This window comes from Ranitomeya variabilis, chromosome 6, assembly GCF_051348905.1.
Source record: "Ranitomeya variabilis isolate aRanVar5 chromosome 6, aRanVar5.hap1, whole genome shotgun sequence".
In the NCBI taxonomy this organism is placed as follows: Eukaryota; Metazoa; Chordata; class Amphibia; order Anura; family Dendrobatidae; genus Ranitomeya; species Ranitomeya variabilis.
In genome coordinates, this window is record NC_135237.1 from 528,200,438 (window position 1) to 528,214,281 (window position 13,844).

The 13,844-nt window shown below is 37.7% G+C and overlaps 1 protein-coding gene across 7 annotated transcripts in view; it reads right to left on the bottom strand.

The window, feature by feature from the left end:
* CSMD3 (CUB and Sushi multiple domains 3) overlaps positions 1-13,844 on the bottom strand; it is a 1,888,113-nt gene that overhangs the window by 877,571 nt on the left and 996,698 nt on the right. For all 7 annotated transcript variants that reach the window (XM_077271102.1, XM_077271099.1, XM_077271098.1 and 4 more), the window contains 2 exons: positions 8,624-8,745; positions 1,196-1,299 (listed from right to left, as the gene is read on the bottom strand). In XM_077271102.1, coding sequence (XP_077127217.1) covers positions 1,196-1,299; positions 8,624-8,745 — 226 coding nt within the window. The remainder of the gene's footprint in view (positions 1-1,195; positions 1,300-8,623; positions 8,746-13,844) is intronic.

Sequence of the window (13,844 nt, forward strand, 5' to 3'; positions counted from 1 at the left end):
AAGGTAGAATACAATCAAGCTTTAGTATTTTCCTAATACAAATAATATATAATATATTATGGCAATTTTAGATTTGTGAATTTCAAATCAAACCTAAAACTTCAACTAAACAGTAAAAAATGCTTCCCTATGTTCTAAATACGATCAGATTTGTTGTGTACCATAGACTTCATTAAGAAGATATACCTATTAGTAGTAAATGTTTATTGGGATTTAAAAAAGCATTTACCTATAACTAAATAGAGAATTTTGGTGGATCCTTTATTCAGGATCATAATTTCTTTGCAGGAATAGAAAGTGGTTGCAAAGAATGATTGTTACTCTGGACATCTTCTACAGCCCTACATTATATTGGCAATTTGTTGCTGTAAATGGTTTCTGTGAAATGTTTAATTTCCCCTCTAGTGGTGTAGCAGGAAGCGTGAACAACTCCTGGGTATTGAACCTCATGAAGGTCCAGGATTGGTTGATGTTTGTGCCCAGACACTCAGATCCTCTTGTATGTGGGCTGTGAAGTTATTCTTGTTATTGTACAGACCAGCCAATAAAATACATTGCCTGTCCCTTGACATAGAGAATTCTTAACTAAAGTTTTTTCAGTTTAAAATTATGTAATGTGTGATCTAATCAAAACTTGAAATATTTAATTGTGGAACAACTTTTTTAAGTGCATAATATCTTGGGTAATTTAAAGACTAGGCCAAATAAAAATGAAAGTGTTGATTAATTCAACAGTTTTTCCAAGAATTTTGGCATTAAACTTTGAAATTTCTCTAAATGCCAACTTTGACAACTTGTTGAAAGTAGTTGAAGATTAATTGGATTAGGTGTGGTTGACAACCGCCAACAAATATAGAATAATTTATGTCACAAAAGTGGCATAAGTTACAACAGAAATGCTCTCCAGTCCATTTGGAGCATGGCAACAGAAAAATGCTCTAAATTCATTAAGTGGAGTATCTTACTCCAGCGCACTATTCCTCAAGACTAGCGTACTAAACATTAGTCTTCAAGAATCAATATTTCTTATTTTTCTATATTTATTCATGATTTTATTGAAACTTTCATTAAAAAATCCAATAAAATAACAATAATAAATTAGAACTAACCTTATAAGAGAAGAAGAAATAATATAATACATAAATTTACCGTTCAGCTTTACAAAAACAATCTCCAAAATGAAATAGAAACTTACTGGTGTAAAACAGTTTTTGGATCACCAACTTCTCCTCCATCACCAATAGTCAAAGTATCATAGCCTATTTCAAGGTCAAATTCTTCAAAATTTATTTGAATAACCTACAGAATAAGACAATTGAATGAAATTATCTTGCAAGTGTATGAAGATAAACCCCAAAAATTACAATATTACGTAACAAAATATCTAAAATTATTCAAAAGTAATAATCATAAATTGATACATGCTGAGAATAAAACAGTGGTTTAGCATTGTACTTGAAATGTCTTTTTTTATTCTGCCCTACATTTTGTGTTACAGAATCTCAAGTTACTTTTCTGTTGTGCTCGCTATATAATCTAAATAATGATTAGAGGCAGCTGAATGAGGTGGAAGCATGTGGTCAAAGCTCCACTTTCTTATTCCTCACTGGATTGTTAATATTCTTTAATGTAAAATTATGCTGTAGTCTCAAGAAAAAAAAGTTTTTGAATATTTTCACTGCAGCACTGGTAAATAAAGTGAGGCACAATACATTGCTGACCCCATTTACAGTATTTACCAAGGGCACTGTTTTATATAGAGCACAAATATAATAATAAAAGTTACTAAAATATTTTCAGTTACTGACATTAATATAACTACCTTTACAAAAAATGTCAGATAGTCAAGCATTGAGACAGACATAGGTGGGCATCAATTGCAATAGGTGAAAAGAAGAATGGAATTGGTGCAGGTACCTAAGGAAATGAATGAAAGAACATTGGGGATTGTGGTGACTGAAAATCCTGATCTAGCCTGAACACTGGTCCAATGATGTAATGCATTGAAGGAACAGACACCAGGCAGGAAGCAGTCGGGGAGGCTGAAGAAGGTAAGTGACCAGAAAATGCCTAAAATAAAAAAACATACCTCACCACTAGCATTTCAGCCAATCACTTTCCTCCCTGCCCACTGTACGATCCTCCTTTGCAATGAATTTACAGCCCTATATTCACTCAGGGCTAGCACTTCCGGATTCTAGTAAGACCAGAGAGTGGTCAGGGAGCAGCACCAGTAGCCAGAGAGGTGAGCATATTTTTTTCTTTTTAACCTTTTGTCTGGCCTATACTGATAAGCAAGATGAAGTATGTAGCCATCTGCCATTTTGATGAATTTGGAAAAAGAAAATTGCAAAAAAAAATTTAATGTCCAGAAAGTGGATTTTTGTACAATTCAAGTAAAATTCAATTGCACATGAATAAATTCACCAATCTTTAGTTAATAGCATATTTGAACACAAATTTAGGTAATCCATACATGCTATTTTATTTCAGATTTATATCACAGAATAACAAATATGTAGTGATTACCGCGTAATGCTTTCAGGAGTTTTAATATAAGTAGCTAGTGGAAATGGTCAATTTCATGTTCTTAAACATAGCTCTATGACTGAAAGAAAGAACTAATGATACACAAGTACAATCAATTGCTCTAAAAACATTAGGAATTTTAGCAATATTGCAAAAGTCATGTTTAATTTTAGCCTCACTTCAAGGCTCTGTGGGGAATTTAATGAACAGTTTTTAATATCTGCTTTAATATAAAATAAAATGCTGAAAGCAATGCATTTAAAAATAATTCTGCTAGAAATCTTACCACTTAACCTATGTTGAGTTTTTAAGAATTGCAATTTTACTTTCATACATACAGTGGCATGTAAAAGTTTTGGGCACCCCTGGCCAAAATTATTGTGAAAAGTTAAGCAAGTTGAAGATTAAAAAAATCTCTAAAAGGGCTAAATTTAAAGATAACATTTTTTTTGAACTTTAGGCAAAAACAAAAATATTTTGTAATTTTTTACATTTCAAAATTTACAAAAATGTGTTCAGTATGGATGCCGAACTTTACTGTTTAGGTTCGCCCATGTCACGCTGCAGCAATGCAGGTATGTGCAGACTCCACGAAGGAGAGTGGGTGACAGAAAAAGAGGTCACACTTGCCACACCGCAGCCCAGTGCACGCTGCACTAAGCCACCAGGTGGCAACAGAGAGTGGTCAAAACAAGCCAAGTCCGTAACAGTCGGTAATCGTATAGTTCAAAGGGGAAAACAGAACTCGTGGCTAAAATACAAGCCGAGGGTCCAAACCAGCCAGGAGCAAAGGTACCAGAGACGTGAGACAGAGAACGAAGTCAGTAAGCCAAAAGGTCAAAAAGCCAGACAGATGTGTGGTAACAAAGACGGAAAACAGGAGACAAAGTCAGAGTTTTAGCTGAGTCACAAACGGAGGGGATACACACCAGAGTCAAACTAGGTCAGGTACAGGAGACAGGTCAGGTACAGGTAAGGGAGGTCACAGGCAAAAGGAACACAGAGGTTTCACAAGTAGCAGTCCCATCAAGCCCAAAACTTTTACTGTCACAAGCTGCCAGCAAAAAGCAGCAAGAAATAGCCACTCCCAAGTCAAAGAGAGGCAGGAATAGTTAACCCCACCATGACCAGGCCGGAGCAGGAGAAACATGGCAAACTCCGACCCGGATCATGACAGTCCATCTCTAGCTATGGATTGTTCACTGTCATCATTAGGAAACACCAGATGATGCAAATTTTTCAGCTTTATGAAAACTGAATCTCTAACCTTGTGCCAAAAACAGCAGCCATGGGTTCTTCTAAGCAGCTGCCTAGCACTTTGAAAATGAAAACTGTGGAGGCCCATAAAGCAGGAGAAGGCTATAAGAAGATATCAAAGTATTTTCAAGTTGCACTTTCCTCAGTTTGAAATGTAATTAAGAAAATGCGGTTAACAGGAACATTGGCGATCAAGCTAACGCCTAAAAGACCCAGCAAAATTTCAGTGAGAGCAACTCATAGGATTAAAATGTAAAACGTGAAAATATATCTTTTATTTTATACCTAAAATACAAAGGAAATGTGTCGTCTTTAACTTTAGCCGCTTTAGAGATGATTTCATCTTCAACTTGCTCAACTGTTCACAATAACGGAAATTTTGACTAAGGGTACCTAAACTTTTACATGCTACTGTATATGAATGTAGAAATATGAATGTAAAATTGAATGAATTAATGAATGAATATATGTTTATCCATGCTCTGCACTGATCTTTGTGATCAGTGCAGATCAGGGGAAGAAGGTTACTGCGATATGAAAACAGTCTGAGGTTCTTGATTTAATTATGTGAAGGGTCCTTCAACTGCTCAGCTTGTGCATCTTCTTTTCAAGTCCCGCTCGGGAACTGCAAGATGTGGTAATGTATAGTGTGTGTGTCTGTGTGTGTGTAAATGTGCAGAACTCATTTGTATAATATGTTCTACAGAATGAACCCTTAAGATATTTTACTTCTAGCACTTTTATTAGTAGTGGGAGGATGTGGTGGATAGTCCACACTACCTATGTGGATGCCAAAAAACCAAGAAACTACAATATGATTACATGCATTTTATTCTCTAAGCATTTCAAAGTAGGTCCAGTTGAATCCTCAAGAAAACCACAGCATTGCTTTTTCCTGGTTTCTCAGAATCCACATCGGCAGCGCAGACTATCACTCTCATACTCCCACCACTAGTTCATTTCAACAGGTTTCCTATTCTGTGTGTGGTGCAGCAGGTATTCCATCTGAAATTCTTTATTGTGGATCAATACAACCTCTATAGGTGAGCAGTTCCCTCTTTCACCTAACATTTTTTCCTTCCTCGGATAAGAACCTATTGTGCATAGTGTCCACTCCATTTTCACTTCTAGCACTTAGTAACAAATACCAATTTGATCACTGAGAGCAGATCCCGCTGATTGAAGGTTTCTTTATACTTCTATGTTTATGTATATTGCACTAAGCTCAATAAATACATACCAGAAAATTCTGACCTATATTTTCCCCTGAATCTCCAGCAGAAATCTTAGACAGAACTGACTGTTTCTGGTGTGGATTTGCAGCTCCATTTTCTGCCAATTTATGTGCATATTCTATGTGTGCCTATATGTGCATGTAGCAGAACTGTGTGTATGTATATGTGCATATGTTCCAGAGCTGTATGTGTGTTTAATACACACTTTAAGAATAAATTTATTACCTCCCTATTCTATCTTAGTATATTAAAATTAGTTCTAATGACTCCTCCAGTTTAAACTATCAAGGAAATTAGAATTAATACAAAAAATGCTTTTTCCTATGTTTTGTTGTTTAAACTTGGGGTGCGCAATACGGCAAGGTGTGTATTCTAGTCTGAAAACTGGCACACAATTATTGTTCTAAGTTCTTACAGAATTTTTTTTTTTTTAACAAAATTCAAACCCCCTTCCAAAAAAGATGTATCAAGAAATATTAGGTAAACAGGTACACCTGTATTATAAGAATACATTGGCTAGAAGTGTATGGGTGTAACATTTCATTAATAAAAAGGTGTGCAAAAAAATTTTGGTGACACACACTTTGTGAGGTAGAAAGCGCATTACAGTCAAGTGTTACAAGCAAGAACACGGTCTCTAGTATCTCTCCCAATAGCAAATTAATCTTTGTATAATTTGCAGACCAATAAAGTCATCTTTTTTCCATTCTACTATTCTAAAACAAATTATAGTCTTGAGTATTTGTCCACAATATTTGGCTTAATCTTTCTGTCTCCATTGCTGAGCTGTGAGAATTGATGTTTTTTCACTATCATTAATCACCTGAAAACGGCTGCTGTATTCCTTGGCTTGGCTTATATACAGGCTCTGATTATCTCTCCTGATTTGCTATGCTATATCATGTGATGTAATAGCAGCAAGGCATTATGGGTAGAGTTAAACAAATACGTTCAGATTTGGTTGCTGAATATAAATTTTCATATTCCATATTCGTGCCATATTGCTACCCTATTCGTTCCGAATTTATGTTTGATGATTGGTTCCCCACATATTCGGTCATTTCTATTCCCATTGACTTTGGCTGTGTTCGGCAAATATTGCAAAAACAAATATTTGCCGCCAATCCTAGTCGGAACTGAATTTTGAAAAATGTGCTACACTCTAATTAGGAGGAAGCGCGTGAAGCCAATTTTCAGGCCAGACAACTTTTTATGAGTTTGGGGACTTCCAAACTTTCCCCTGTCAGGTTTTTTTCAACGGGAAGAATCAGGCATGTTAAAATTCATGTCCGATCTTTCAGTTATTATTGAGAATAAGCCAATACAAGTGTTGTCTAGCAGATGTTTAAGCCACTCTCCACACTGAAAACACAAGCATACCGATTGCGCAGTATATCTGGAGGCAGGGAGGAAAACTAATTTGACAGTCAGGTATTGAGGTTATATGAACACATTTAAAAAAATATAAAATATAAATGAATTTTTCTCCTCGGGTTTCAAATACTGTTTTTCCTCTCCATTAAAATTTGTGTTTTCCAAGCAACGCACCTGCATATATTCACATGATGATAATCTTCCCATGGGGCAGATAATTTTGAAATGTAATTCGGAGTATGGCTTTGATAATATTCTCACCACTTGCACTAAACTACAAGATGTTATTATTTCCATAACATGTAGGATGGGATATTGCAGCATAATCAATTACTGTTCAGGGAATTCCAGTTTAATGGTAGCACATTAAAAAAATAGTCGAAGAGTCTTCTGAGGTTTAATCTATTTGACTGGACGGATGTTCTTAACTGACTGTAGAATTAGTGTAATTGGCTGCCATGGTTACTGTCGTTTTAGTTTCCTACCTCAGAAGGAGATCAAGAGTTGACATTCACTTGCAAAGCAATATAGAAAATATAAAAAAATGTGAAATGGACAAATCAGAAGCTATGCATAAAATTTCTAATAATGTCTGAAGCTCTGTTTTGTAAAATCACAGACACAATGGCAGAATCTTAAAGGACTGCATTTTAGTAAATCTTGTTCATTGGACTCCCTTGGTCTTGACATGTGACGGATCTGGCACAATTGTTACTTTTATTATTCTGTTCCCAATACTGAACAAAAAATTGACAAAAGCAGTCCTGTACTACTGGACATTATCATTATATGAGCCATTGCCAACCTTAGAGATGGCCAGACCATGCAGTCGCATGAAACAAATTTGTTCTCACTGGCCAACAAACATTCACAGATTTCCTGGGAAAAGACTGTCACAAATCTTAATATCAAAAGTATGGCTTTTCTATGTAGATATTGTAGAGGTGTTATGTTGTCATTATTTCAGCAGCATATGATTGTATGTACCTTTACAATATGGGAAGTGTTAGGGGTCGAGTTCCCACCTTTGCACATGGGGAATCTCGGTCCATCTCCGCTGCGGTCTCCCATTCTTCTCCTGCTGCAGTGGAGCCTGCTCAGCGGAGACGTCGGTCCCAGCGTCTCACTCAGTCTGACTCTGTATAAATAGTTACTGCTGCTTTCCCTGCTTCTGCCATTGAAGTCAATGCTGGGCAGCGGCGAGTAGACGCTTCTGGGACTAAGTCCTGCTTTTCTCGTTCTGAGCATGCCCAGAGTAAGATGTCTCAGTGGAGATCGAGGGTCACATGATCAGATACTGCAGCTTAGGCCATTGGTCCTTCAGGAAGGTCCTGTAGGTGCTCACGCTCTGTGGCAGCCTCTCATTGGTCCTTCTAGGAAGGTCATGTATGTGCTGCAACTATTTAAGGCTCGCATGGCCGCACGGCCATGCGCTAGTATTGTTCTAAGTTATGTACTTTGCGCCAGTGTGGTCATGTATGATTGTGTTCAGGGTCCCGGCTGAAATAAGCCCCTAGAATGCTGGCACCTCCGGCTAGGAGTTTTGTGTGCGTGCATGACCACTGACTGCTCTCGTTTGGGTAGTTAGCCTGTGCCACTGTGAAGTCTAACAGGGCGCAGTGCTTTGAGTTCACGGCTACTCTGTGAAGTAACAGAGTTAGCTCATACCACAATATAGTTCCACCATTTGCTAGCAGCAGGTTCACCTGCACAGTGGACCCCGGGCTGCGAACGCATCTATTATAATAAAATCTCTATATTCATTCGGTGCGTTCTGCTAGCCCTAACAGGATGAGATACCGCTAATATTTTTGCTTGTGGTCATAGACAGCACTTGATAGTGGGAAAGATTAAATGAAGGATCCACAATGTTTCAGTTCAGACAATGAGACTTTTTCATGTTCGTTTTTCAAATGATTCTTTTTCACAATTGAACCAAAATATTGTGTACATGGGCTTGGGATAAATACATTTTTTTTTAATTTTTCGAAATGGGAGTGCTGCCATTCTTTATTGATTGTACTTTATTGTCCAGGACTGGACTGTCTAGTTTCCACCAGCATGTTTTGATGGGTGCTGATTTATTACCTTTTTTTTTTCTGGTATTTTAGATAGACAGATAGATAGATAGATAGATAGATAGATAGATAGATAGATAGATAGATAGATAGATAGATAGATAGATAGATAGACAGATGTATAGATAGATAGATAATATAGTCACTTGCCTTGTTAGGATTTTCTGCAGTGATCACCCAGACACACTGGGCATTGCTGTCATATTGAAATGGAAAATTAGGCGATGTGAATGTGCCACCTGGACCTTGAAGATTAGACCCACACGTTTTTACTGAAAAAGAGAAAAATTATTAATTAGTAAGAAAAAAAAAATCCAGACTAATTATACATTGAGAGAATTCTGAGAGAATTAACATCACCCGGAAGGGACTTCCACAAGTGTGAGAATCGTCTTAAGAATTTATTGTATTGCAACATCCTGGACCCCTGTGAGTATTGGAATTTTTAGGGTTTGAGTGAAGTTAGGATTTACTTTTACATGTCACTCAATTATTTGAATATAAGTTCTTTATTTCATTTGTATGGCATCCATCTCATGTGCATTAACTTTAAGTATTTGTGTCACAGTAGTTGTCAACATTCCAGGTATCAAGGTCCATTAAAATGAAATATTGTATTGCTATCATTTAGTCACCCAGTTCCATGATAGATTCAATTAATTTAACTAAAATGTAATTAAAGTTTTTAGTCTCTATTTTTCCTGTTTCTACCAAAATATTAAGGCCACAATTCATCTGGACCGGAGATTTTAACACTGGTCATGATATGGAGGTGTGCTGTAATCTGATGCTCCTGATTAAGAAGCACTTAACCCCTTCATGCCACATCTAATTAAGGCTACTTTCACACTAGTGTTGTTGGCTGTACGTCGCAATGCAAAGTTGTCTGCAGGATGCGTTTTTTCCCCATAGACTAACATTAGTGACGCATTACGACGTATGGCCACATGTCGCGACGGTTGCGTCGTGTTTTGGCGTACCATCGGCACAAAAAAAGTTACATGTAACGTTTTTTTTGCGCGTCGTGTCTGCCATTTTTGACCGCGCATGCGAGGTTGAAACTCCACCCCCTCCTCCCCGGACCTTACAATAGGGCAGCGGAAGCATCGTAAGACTGCTTCTGCTGCCCACATTGGGCATTATTTTCACAACGTGCATCGGTACGTCGGGCCGATGCATAGCAACGGCCCCGTGCCGGCGCTAGTGTGAAAGCAGCCTAAAATGTTTGCTTTTTCCTCTCCTTCTCAGAGTCATAACTCTTTTTTTTTATGCCTACATAGACATACAAGGACTTGTTCTTTGCGGGACAAGTTGTACTTTTGACTGACACCATTCGTTTTACCATATAGTGTACTCAAAAATAGAAAAACAATTCCAGGTGCAGTGAAATTGTGAAAAAAACACAATTCTGACATTGTTCTCTGGGAGTTGATTTTACAATATACATTTTGTGGCAAAAATTACCATGCAACATGATTCTTCTCATGAATACGATTACAGCAAAGCAAAACATGTCCAGGTTTTATATTATTTTTTACTATTTTTGGTGTAAAAAAATCAGAAGTTTGCAAAAACTTTTGCCGTTATGTCACCATTTTCTGAGACCTGTAATATTTTTATTTTTCAGCCGTTTGAGGTGTGTGAATGCTTATATTTTGCTGGGCAAGATGATATTTTTATAAGTATCATTTTGGGAAAAACGTGACTTCTCTCTTGCATGTTACAGCAATTTTTGAGGAACTGCGGTGACCGAAAAGCATAATTTTGGTGCTTATGAATTTTTTGGACACAGGTAAAGAACTTTATTTTTGTACCAAAAGGAATTATGTTTTGCATCATGCTCAAGACTTTGGATTTTTAATTATTGAAAAAAGCAGTTTTGTGGGTTTTTAAACTGTTTTGTCTGAAATAAGTACTTCAAACTAGACCATTGCAGTCTTGCTGAAACCCATTGAAAAATACTGCATTGTCATGCAATGTTACATTATTGACAATTTAAATACATTTCACATAAGCTGAGCCTTCATAACATTGATACCCCATCATTAAACCCACCTCTGTCTTCTTCTCATGGGAACAGCCAGTTTGCCAGAGCATAGCACCTCTAGATATTTGCTATAAAAAAAGACAACTGGACAAACTGAAGCTTAGGTAGGAAATTACTTTTTGATTTATACGAGAGAGTGTTGTGACCATACCAGTACAATTTACCATTGCTATGACCAAACTGATTAATATTCCTAAATGGCATACATACATTAAGTTGAATTAGCTACTTTTTAATCAATTGCAATTAATCACATTATAATATGTAACCAGTAGACATGAGCAAGTTTGTTGGAAGTGAATAAAACTCTCCTTTGAATTTTTTTTAATATTCTCATTCTTCTGAACCAATTTTTTTCAATTTGCTACATAAGAAACATAATTTTGCTGATCTGAATAAGGCCAGGAAAGGGGTTAAGAATAATTTAATTTTGCCATCCACTTTTCTTTCTAAAAGCCTACCATCCAGAGCCTATTTGATGCTGGTAGCCCTGGGCACAAAGTGAAGAGGTCAGAAGAAGTTGTCAGGTGCCAATAGAAAGAAAAGGTCAAATAGAGTGGAGGTCTGGATGGTGGGCTGCGACAGTTGGACACATAACCTACAAGGTGAGTTTAAAAATTTTTTTAAGGTCTACATTTATTATGCTGTGGATTTTGGGGAGCATAATATGGAAATTCATACTGAATAGCCTAATAAAAATAATACTAGCGTAAGTTTAATTTTCTTTCCAAATTTGAATTAAATGCCAAATTTAATTCCATCATATTCACGCATTCCTAGTAGTAGCCATTTTTCTAGTTCACTAATAATTTTCTGAATCATGATCCTTGCATTACTTTTTTGAAATATCTCTACCTTTTTTTAAAGAAATTTTCAGTTCAACATAGCAACATATATATAATTTTTTATTTTATTTATTTATTTAGCGACTTTTGGCTCGACAGCGAGAAATGGCCTCTAAATAAATAAACTAAAAATACAGTACATATGTTGCTAAATAAAACTGATTTTTTGTTAAACTCTATGTATTTCTATTTATTCTCAAATCTCATAGTTACATATAGATATATTAAAATGCCATGGCTTTTAGGATGTGAAATGGATGAGTTAAATTCTTTTCGTCCAGCTACATCTCGATTTTATTAATGCAAGTGGGAAAATAAGAAATGAGATTATTTAAAGTCCATTTTCTTCCAGCATTTGTCATGTTCTGAGGAATCCACATTAATAGTTTCTAAAGTTACAGCTCTTGTAGTATAAAGGTGCATTTGGAAGAATCATTGAATATTTATTTTTTTAGCTTTATAAAATAGATTATTAAGTTTGACCAGTTTGACCAGTTGCACAATAATTCTAAATTAGTTTCATTTTGTGTTCATGTTAGCATTAAATTATTATAAGGGGCCCTACAGGGCTTTGATCAGGTTTCCATCACGATTCCAGTTGGAAAACAGTTGCTTTTCCTGATGTCAAAAAAGTCAGAAGCCCAAAGTGAATCCCCAAAGGTGGCTTGGAATGGCATCATGAGAATCTATAACTTCTATATATTGATCAATGTTCTGTTCTGTAGCATTTCCCAAATGGTTAAAAAAAGTTACTGATCTACCCCATATATAATTTTGCAATTTAGCAAACGTGTTCATCTCTGATCATTCTATACTAATGTGGCACCCCAGAAGTTCGGGTACCACAGTAGTGCTGCCTTCCTCTCGGAGAGGGTAGTGCTATGTCTGGAGACAAGTGGGATTCCCTTTGGTAGGTTATCACACACACAACACCTTCCAAATCCAGGCCAGGAGGGGAGCTCAAAACCCTGTTTTAGGGCAGCTTCCCTGGATAAAGATCCTGGTTTGGAGGCGGAGTGAATTCAGTTAGTGCAGACAGTCTGTGTGCAGGGACAGACAGGGATGGAGCACAGTGGAAATACAGGACTCCAGGAGGCCACGAGTAGGTCCCTAGGGAGTCAGTGCGCAGAGAATCCAGGAAACTGGGAGCCCGAGGCTTATGTGGATTATAATACACAGAGCAGAACCGGAGGGCATTGAATTACATAGGCTTTGCCCATAATCACCTGTGGCACAGCAGCACCTTGAAGCCTGAAGTCACCGTGAAAGGACCCCAGTAGACACGGCTCATACTGCCTGCCATACAGGTACCTGTCTCAGGACAGGAGAATGAATAAGGACCTTGTTTGAGACACTTAGTGGCAACAAGGACCTCAGAGACAGTGAGTGCACAGTGGAAGGTCCCTACCTGACCTACCCAAGGGACCCCGCTTGTCTCTGGACTGCCCAGACTCCTAACCAACCTGTTGCTGGTACCCTGGACTGTGGCCTGTCACCCACAAGTAAGCCAGGTTAATACTTATCACTTGTCTCCTCCATTGACCCCTGGGGACCCCGCTTCACCGGTGGGAAGTGTGTCATCTGGGCTGCCGCAACATCCCCCAGGGGACCCCTTTAATGCAGCGTCGGTCCCCCTATTGACCGAACTCCACAGGTGGCATCACAACAAACTTTGAACATTAACATCTTTAACGTTGATGCCCAGGGCCACGGACTGGGTCGCAGCCACCATGGCATCCCCCTTTGCGACTGGACCTGGCACCAAGTACCCCGCTGCCCTGTCGGCGCGTCACTAACAAAAAGAAAACAAGAATAGAAGAACCCAATCCATGATGTACTGATTGGGACTCCATTACATGCACAGTCACTCTCAGCAAACAATAACAATAATATCGAAGGAAGATAAGGATCCCTTTCTATTCAACAATTACAGGTCAATTTCTCTCCACAATACAGACCTCAAGATATAAGCAAAATATTGGCTTTAAGACTCCAAAAAATCTTGCTTACAATCATCAATTGTGACCAAGTAGGCTTTGTTCCTAAAAGAGCTGGCAAGGAAAATATACATAAAATCATACAATTTATTCATTATGCCAAGTCCACCACCACACCCCTTATGTTGCTCAGTATCCAAACAAAAAAGGCTTTTTACTGTGTTGACTGGACTTACATGCAAGAAGCAATGAAAGTAGTGATGAGTGAACGTGCTCAGATTAGGTGCTTTCCGATATTGCTCATATACTATCCGAATGACTTTGGCGTGCTTGAATAACAAGTTTGAGTCCCAGCGGCTGCATGCATCACGGCTATTTGAGAGCCTGTTTGTTAGGCATTCCCTGCATGTGCTGCGGTTAAACAGTACGAGACATGGAGCTTAAGGGGACTCAAACATATTGTTTGAGCACGCCAAAGTCACTCATTAAACACACAAGAATGATAACACCTTATTCGAGCATGTTCGCTCATCACTAGATGT